Source organism: Trachurus japonicus, chromosome 11 (genome assembly GCF_045865225.1).
Source record: "Trachurus japonicus isolate A0001 chromosome 11, Traja_1.0".
NCBI classification, from domain to species: domain Eukaryota; kingdom Metazoa; phylum Chordata; class Actinopteri; order Carangiformes; family Carangidae; genus Trachurus; species Trachurus japonicus.
The window spans coordinates 622,725-632,180 of NC_140917.1; the positions used below are offsets into that span (position 1 = coordinate 622,725).

General features: G+C 46.5%; 1 protein-coding gene across 1 annotated transcript in view; it reads left to right on the forward strand.

Moving 5' to 3' along the window:
• hivep1 (HIVEP zinc finger 1) overlaps positions 1-9,456 on the forward strand; it is a 50,711-nt gene that overhangs the window by 28,888 nt on the left and 12,367 nt on the right. Inside the window, 7 exon segments of the mRNA XM_085790516.1 lie at positions 1,053-1,186; positions 1,279-1,454; positions 3,191-3,292; positions 4,591-4,937; positions 4,939-5,136; positions 6,382-6,473; positions 6,475-6,786. Coding sequence (XP_085646642.1) covers positions 1,053-1,186; positions 1,279-1,454; positions 3,191-3,292; positions 4,591-4,937; positions 4,939-5,136; positions 6,382-6,473; positions 6,475-6,786 — 1,361 coding nt within the window.

Genomic DNA, 9,456 nt, shown 5'->3' on the forward strand with positions numbered 1-9,456 from the left:
TTCTCAGTAAACACACTGAGAAATCCGACGGAAAGGTGCTGCATTGCCTGTTCCCTCCTCGTCATGACTCGCAAAAGTGAAAGTGAAACTTAAGAGAGAGCCGGTTTCCTACTATGCTTCTCAAAGTTTCTTATGGTGCGTTCCAGGCAACCCGTAACTCGTGTTTTTCCGACCTGTTCCTATGGTTATCCGTTAGAACGTACAGTCAAACTCGTAACTTCCCACCTGTGAACTCGTACTAGGTCGATCTACTCCCAGTTCCCAGTTAGTAACTCGTAACTTGCATGGAACGCTACAAACTCGTAACTGGTGACTTGAAGTCGTGACTTACGGGTTCAAAAGCCTGCCTGGAACGCACCATTAGTCCCAGTGAAGGTGATACAGACCCCCTCAGGCCATGACAGAGGTGTCATTCAACCTGTTGTAAGTCGATGTACCATCACAAAAGTTATGAAAATATTATATGACGGTTGAAAAGTTCCTTAGTGTTGGTTTAATAACTCAGTGACTCAATAAACGCTCCATGAAAAAAATATTTTCTCCAGCGGATATCTGAGTTCCAACATGACTGAGCTAACTGGAGTAGTTTCATGTGGTGTCCCACAACGGGAGGGTTTTAACAGCTGACGTCCTGATGTTAGCTTAGCTACCGCTGTTAGCTTAGCTACTGCCATTAGCTTAGCTACTGCCATTAGCTTAGCTGCTGTTAGCTTAGCTACCGTTAGCTGTCCCTGTCAGCTGAGCCACTGATGCTTTCTAGACACTGTGATTCCCCCAAACTGAATAAATACAACACATAGCAACACAAAACACAGACACAGAAATAGTAATGTTTCTTCAATCATTTCAGATTTGTCTAAACGGTGATAGGGCGTGAAAAATATGATATACGTATAGCCTAGCTAAACTCTTATTCGTTACTATTGATCTCATTCACATTACAGCTGGTTTTCTACCAGGAAGTAGAATGTAAACAACAAGGAGATTCGGTCTATTGACGTCTTTTTTTCTTGATTGATTGATTAATAATCAATCACTTCCTTCCGCTGCAGCTGCCAATCACCCAGAGGTCGGTGTCCGCTGAGCCCAGAGGGAAAGTCCCGCCAGAGACTCAAACCAGCAACGACTCGGACAAAGACCTGGTTCCCAAGGCCGAGCCCAGACGCGTGAAAATATTTGACGGCGGGTAAATGCATTGATTGATTGATTGATTGATTGATCTGTGGTCTTACCGTTGGAAGCCTCGTGTGCTCAGTTTGTGTGTTTGTGTCGTTGCAGGTTCAAGTCCAACGAGGAGTACGTGTACGTGCGGGGGCGGGGCCGGGGGAAGTACATCTGTGAGGAGTGTGGCATCCGCTGCAAGAAGCCCAGCATGTTACGCAAACACATCCGCACGCACTCCGACGTCCGGCCGTATCACTGCATCCACTGCAACTTCTCCTTCAAGACCAAAGGTGAGGGGTCGCCACGGCAACCACGGCCACAACTAACACCTTCACATTTACATTTACACACACACCGACAGACAGAAGCTCTGATTTGATACGATAAGATGCACTGTATTTTGAAATTGGTTGTGGGCAGTAGGACAGGGGGACGGCATCGTCATCCAAAAAACCAGTCCAACAATATGTAAGAACATCATAAGAATTAAGAATTATTAACAATGTGATTAAAAATAATATAAATAAAAGATGAGACACCACCATCGATAAATGGGTTAGGGTTAGCTCTGATTTGATACACTTTATTTTGAAATTGGTTGTGGGCAATAGGACAGGGGGACGGCATTGTCATCCAAAAAAACAGTCCAACAGATAAATAACTAAGACTATTGCACAACCCTAAAGCGATACTAACAATATGTAAGAACATGATAAGAATTAAGAATTATTAACAATGTGATTAAAAATAATATAAATAAAAGATGAGACACCACCATCGATAAATGAGGATAAAATATAGTAACAATGAATAATGACCAGTGGTCCAGATTTATTAAGAAGAGAGATGAACATGAGGTTGAACACGTGTTTAATTAGCTTCATAAAACTGTTATTTACACATTAGATTAAAAAAAACATCAATGGGGCCTGTTTCCTGCCAAATAATGAGCTGCTCTTCCTGGGGTCCACATACTACAAAGTATTACACAAACACAACATATCACATACGGTGTAATAGATATCAGCTTGATCCAACAAGTCAAATTACAAACATTTCCATAACAAAGTCCCATTAATGTTGTTTTTAACATAATCTATCAGCAATTAATTAAAACTTGCCTTGCGGAGTACATAAGTGATTATACCAGGTAGCATACTTTACTTTACTTTACTTTATGTGTTTATTTAGTCGGGACAGTGCATATTAATGGACAGTGAGTACTAGAGTACCCACAGTAAATACACCGGATGTAGCACATGTGTTAAAATACATCCATAGTCCCCGAAACAATACAACTATTAACACAAAAAGTCCATAAAGACAGAGGGCCAGTAGATAACAGGAAAAGTACATTTACATAGTTACAGGAGGGTTGGACATGATTCTTTGAATTGTAAAAAAATATATATAATCTATACAGTTGTGATTGACATGATTCGTTGAATTATAAAAAAAAATATCTATACAGTTGCGATTGACATGATTAATTGAAATATAAAACATATAATTCCACATGCTCGGACTAGATTTACGTTCACCAGACCGAGCATGCTGACATGTTGCACCCTGACTGCATTGTTGCACACGAACCGGCCATAAACATTCGCACATAGTAACTATACCTCCATTATTGCACACACACCGGCCATAACCTTGATGTTTATGACCAGATTCTGTGTCCAACCCTGTTGAAACTCATGTACAGTTGTGTATTGATACATAATAACTGATTAATACCTGATAATAATAATAATAAAGATGATGATGCTCGAGGCTGAAGGAGGTCTCTCTCTCTCTCTCTCTCTCTCTCTCTCTCTCTCTCTCTCTCTCTCTCTCTGTCTCTGAGCTTGGTGGTGTTGTGATTCACCGATGTTCCCACGCCTTCCCACCTTCATTTAAATTCCTCTTCATCACTTACTCACCCTCTTCCTCCTCCTCTTACATAAACTCCCTGTGTGCTGCTGTTTGAGCTCCGCCCACCTCTAACACCCCCCTCTCCCCCCTCTCCTCCCCCCCCCCACAGGCAACCTGACCAAGCACATGAAGTCCAAGGCTCACAGTAAGAAGTGTCTGGAGATCGGCGTTCCCGCGGGACCGCTCGACGACCCGGACGCCGACGACTCAGGTACACACTCGTCTTCATCTTCAACGTCGACAACTTTTCTTTTTTTTTTCCATCACTTGTTCCAGATCCACCACCGCGCGTCCCTGCGATGACATCACACGTCGTCTCTCTCTGTTGCCGTGACAACCAGCGGCTTTGCCACCACCACCACCGCCACCGCCACCGTCTCATTAGAAACTCTAAAAGCAGCTTCCTCTGCTCAGTCAGAGCGAGTGGGCTGCGTTCACAGCGCTCGCTGTTCACAGTGTTTAGAAAGAGGAAATTACTGCAGCTAATTTTAGACCAGAGAGAGAAAGAGAGAGAAAGAGAGAAAGAGAGAGAAAGAGAGAGAAAGAGCGATGGAGCTTCACTCAGAAGGAACATGTTTGTTTTTCCTGCCGGTGATGAAGCTGCAGCTGCAACACAGTCACTCTCAATGTGACTGAGTTATCTCTGTTTATTCATTCTCAAACTTTATTCTGATGAATTCAGATTCCTCAGCGTCTGAGGAGGTTTTCAAGCTTCAGTTGGCAACAACAGTTTTTTTTTTAGTCGTTATATTCTGATTGTAGCAGATGAAATGGGCCTAAGTTTTGTGTTTATTAGTTTTTGTTTGCAAGTTACAGCAAATCAAACAAGACATTCTCACACGCAAGAAACAGAGCAAACTTTTTCTCTCTATTCTCCCTCCCTTCCCCTCTTCCTCTTGCTAAATAAGCTAAATATTAAAACTATAAAAACAAGATGAAAATAAAGCAAAAAGGAAGAAAAAAGGACATTCTTCTCCCTCAGAGCCTCCTCCTGCTGAAGCAAGTTACCAACATTAACATCATGTCTTAAAAAACGTATAAAAGGTCTCCAGATGTCATCAAATACATGATGTTTCCATTTAATAATGTACGTTATCTTTTCCAATGTGAAATGGACCTAATGTGGGGAAAACTCCAGCTCCTTTGGCTCCACCTGCAGCCTGTAGTCGTTAGCTTGGAAAAAAAAAACAATTAAACTGTCGATGCAACTGTTGACAACGACAGGCACGACCCGGAGTCAAAGAACCACCCGACGCAAAGCAAAACTGTGGATTATAATTGTCTGTCACATATTCACATCCCCACCGGTATGAACGGATTTGATGCGGAATATTCACCGCTGAATATATAATTAGCGACAATCCATTGAGCGCTGGATAAGGTTATTTATCATCTACCATGTCACCATGTGTATGTCTGTGTAGTCCTATGTAGAGAGACTCACCAACTGTAGCGTTAATCAGCGATTAAATGAGTGACTGTTTCTTGCCCCCCCCCCCCCCCCTACAGGTGACCCCAGCCAGGTGAGCAGCGCCGACCGCCAGGACTCAGACGGCGAGGACTCGGACGTCCCCGACGACGAGGACAACGAGGACAACGAGGAGGAGGAGGAGGACAGCCAGGCCGAGTCGGGTCTGTCCACCAACCCGTCGGTGGCCGCCAGCCCGCAGCACGGCCCCCCCCGCGAGGCCGACGGCCCCCCCAGCTCCCTGCTGGCCCAGATGTCCATCAGCTCGCTGCCCCTCCCCCGCCGGCCGCCGCCCCCCGAGTCCTACGCCTCCGACTCAGACTCTGTCCCCATGCTGAGCCCCCTGGCCCCCCCCTACTCGCTGAGCCCCCTGGCCCCCCCCTACTCGCTGAGCCCCCTGGCCCCCCCCCTACTCGCCGCCGGCCGTGGCCGCCGTCTCCGAGTCCAACGTGTCCGACAGCGAGTCAGTGACCATGATGAGCCCCCTGTCGCCCTGCAGGCAGATGAGCATCGACTACCCCGACTGCGACGGCCCCCCCAGCCCCCCCGGCCCCCCCGCGCCGAGCAAGAGCTCCAAGCTGGGACAGGTGAGACCCCCGAATTACTACTAACACAGTATAACACAGTAACCACAGTAAAACCACAGAAATATTGCAGTGAAACCGCAGCAAAACCACAGTGATACCGGAGTAATACCATAGTTATACCGCAGTAAAACTGCAGTAATACTGCAGTAAAACCGCAGTAATACTGCAGTGAAACCACAGTGAAACTGCAGTGATAAAAAATAAATAAAAAAAAAAAAAATAGAATAAAAAAAAATAAAGCATTAAAACCGCAGTAATACCATAGTGATATCGCAGTAATACCGCAGTGATACCGCAGTAAAACTGCAGTAAAACCGCAGGGATATCACATTAAAACCGCCATGATACCGCAGTAAAACCAGTGATATCGCAGTAAAATCGCATGAAAACCGCAGTAATACCACATTAAAACCGCAGTGATATCGCAGTAAAACCGCAGTGATAACACAGTAAAACCGCAATAAACCGCAGTGATATTGCATTAAAACCGCAGTGATATCGCATTAAAACCGCAGTGACACCACAGTGATATCGCATTAAAACCGCAGTGATATCGCATTAAAACCGCAGTGACACCACAGTGATATCGCATTAAAACCGCAGTGATATCGCATTAAAACCGCAGTGACACCACAGTGATATCGCATTAAAACCGCTGTGATACCGCAGTAACACAGCATTAAAACCGCAGTGATATTGCATTAAAACCGCAGTAATGCCGCAGTAAAACCACAGTGATATCGCATTAAAACCACAGTGATATCACAGTAAAATCGCAGTGATATCGCAGTAAAACCGCAGTGATATCGCAGTAAAACCGCAGTGATATCGCATTAAAACCGCAGTGACACCACAGTGATATCGCATTAAAACCGCAGTGATATCGCATTAAAACCGCAGTGACACCACAGTGATATCGCATTAAAACCGCTGTGATACCGCAGTAACACAGCATTAAAACCGCAGTGATATTGCATTAAAACCGCAGTAATGCCGCAGTAAAACCACAGTGATATCGCATTAAAACCACAGTGATATCGCAGTAAAACCGCAGTGATATCGCAGTAAAACCGCAGTGATATTGCATTAAAACTGCAGTGATAACATAGTAACAACACAGTTAAAACACAGTGATAACAGACAGTGGCCCCCGTGGCCCCGTGGCCCCGCCCCCCCCTGCAGCCACAGGTCGTTGTGTCGTTGTGTTCTTCCTCAGTGATAATGATGTCATGTTTCCCCCCCCAGGACTCGTCCGGCCCCCCCCCTCCTGACCCTGGCGTGGACCGCAGCACGCAGACTTCCTGCTACGCGCCTCCAGGCCCCGCCCCCTTCCCCCCCCCCCGGAGCGGCGGCCCAGACTCACCTGTTCAGCCACCTGCCGCTGCACTCGCAGCAGCCGCCCCCCCCCTACAGCGTGCTGGGGGGGGTGCAGCTCTACTCGGCCTTCGTGCCGCTGCAGGCCGGCCCCGTGCAGCTCGCCATCCCGGCCGTGGGCCTCATCAGCAGCCCGCGGCCCCCCCCCCGGCAGCCCCCCCCGGGCCGAGCAGCAGCCGGTGCTGCCCTGCTGGGGGGGGCTGCAGCCCGTCGGCATGGAGACGCTCAGCCTGATGGGGCTGCAGGTGCTGGCCCCGCCCCCCCACAGCGGCGCCGGCCCCGCCCCCCCCCCAGGCCCCCGGGCTGCAGATCCTCAACATCGCCCTGCCCCTCCTCCCCCCCCTCTCCGCCCTCAGCCCCCTCCCCCCAGAGGCCCCGCCCCCCTCCCCGCCCCGCCCCCCCGAGCACAGGGAGGGGGAGGGGCCTCGGACTGTAGAGAGGGGGAGGGGCCAACCAGCAGGGGGGGTCGGGGGGGGCGACGAGAACGAAGCTTCGAGTGACGATGAAGATCGACTGGTGATCGCCACCTGACACTGATCTTCATCCTCCTCCTCTTCCTCCTGTCGCCACCTGGTCTGTGAAGCTCCGTCGCTACGGCAACTCCACCTGGACAAACTTAGTGTCACTGACTTAGCATCACTGCCCTGTAGCGTCGCTACGGCAACTCCACCTGGACAAACTCAGTGTAACTGACTTAGCATCGCTGCCCTGTCCTAACCCTAACCCTACTGCAGCGTCGCCACAGACGCTTCATCTGTTTAGTTATTAGTGATGTAACTGAGGGTTGGAACAGAGGTGGAGACTTTTAGTGTTTACTCTCGGCCTCATCACCATGACAACCACAAACAATCACAACTACCACAACACGGCTGTCTTATGACCGACGTCCGCGTTTTATCATTTTCACAGCACCGTATTTTAAATATACAGACCTTCAAGCAGACTTCTGCTTGTACACAGATCGGGCAGCGCCCTGATGAAGTTTGTCCAAGTGGAGTTGCCGTAGACAGCGGTCCAAGATGGCGGCCAGTATTGTCACAAATTGGGTAGTGACACTCCCCCTCTTCCTCCTCCTGCTCTCCTCCTCTCTTCTTCTCTTTTCTAATTCTTGTCACTTTGTAAAACTGAAACACTTAGAGGTCCAACCCTCTTTAAAGCACAGACACCGATTCTCCATGTGCAATGAAATTGATGATGATGATGATGATGATGATGATGATGACGATGACGACCAATCATGTTGTTTCCTTTGTACATGTTGTACAGACACTCGTGCCTTCAGTCTCGTTAAACTGTAAATAATTTGTTCATTAATTCAGTAGTGGTTTGTGTTTCTTTCAGAATAAAAGTACAGAGACAGTCAAAGTGTTACGATGGAGAATATGAGTTTTATTTTGGAGGATCTGTCATTCATAACATTATGGATTATTAATGTTGTTCTGGTAAATGTACATTTCTATGGATTATTATGGGATGTTTCTGTGTACAGATGTTCACTGTTTACTATTTATTATGACCATACGTCACAGGTCTGTGCATCCGTAGCTTTTCTCTATCAATACTCACTGTATCAGTAAAGATTTGTTTACAGACACCAGCTGCTGTCGCGTCTTCACTGCACAGACACGAGACACAAGACACAAGACACAAGACACAAGACACAAGACACGCCTTCACAAAGAGCTGCTCAGAAAGATTTAGCTAGTATTTAGATTTTTTAATTCTTTAAACCAACTCCAGACCTAATCATACATCTAATATGAATACATTTTCAAAATTTCAACCCTTAAAGGGACAACGAGGAGTTTCTAATCGGTTATAAAAAAGTCTCACGTTAATGTGGATGAATCTCCGCTACCCACACTTGTTAATGGCTCCATTTTCGATAAATATATCATTCTGTCTCTATGGTTATTTTGTTATTATTAGTGGTGGTGGAAATGCTGGTCGAGCCGACCAGCGTTTCTTTACTTTCAGTTTCACAACGAGTCATGAGAATAACGTTGCTGAATCGCCGTTTATGGTCGGAACTACGACGGTATGTGAACCTCTTTGAACCTTTGACTTTAATTATTGATGAATGAAAACATGAGTCTGTCTTGCGCCGGTCAAAAGAATTTTACGGTGCGGAGGCTCATAAATGTAGTGTGAAAACGCTTCGCTTTTCCAAAACTCCTCGTTGTCCCTTTAAATTGCAAGTTTTTTTGTCATTTTATGGTCTAAAACACACAATAAATGATTTACGTTCAATATGCTTCATGCAAACTGGATCATTTATGGTTTAGTTATTGCAGCCTGGTATGTGAAAGATTAGCAGCAACATTTATTATTAATACAAATGTTTTAAAGTACTTATGTTAAGCACCCTTTGCACAAAAATGTGCTCAATATTCAAAATGAATATGATTTTGTACTTTCTGGGCGACGGTGAGTCATCCAGAGGAAAGCGACACAGCGACACCTAGAGGCCAAACGGTGCCGGTGCAGGGAGCAGACAGGAGCCGTCAGTCAAATGCACTGGAAACTGGGAACCAGCGTCTGACCAGAGACCAGAGACTTTCCACTGAGCGCGCGCACACACACACACACACACACACTCACACACACACAGTTCTGCCAATGTCAGCCGTGCTGGACCAACACAAACGGGAAGAAAAGAGCGAATCGGGGCGAGGTGAAATTCACTGGAATGGCTTGAATGACGTCATCAGAGCAATCTGTTGAACTGTTTCAAACTGACGAGTGACAGAGCGACTTTTTTGGAGCGACAATGACAAAAATAAAAGGTCCGGTGTGAACGCACCTTAAAACTGTACAGAAAAGAAAATGGAATGTGATTCCACTGTGGGTCTTAACATTAGTGTAATAACTCATCTATCAGACGATGGAGGCCAAACTTGGTGCAAAATTCTATTTTTGAGTAAATCCGGGATGAGTGTGGTATTT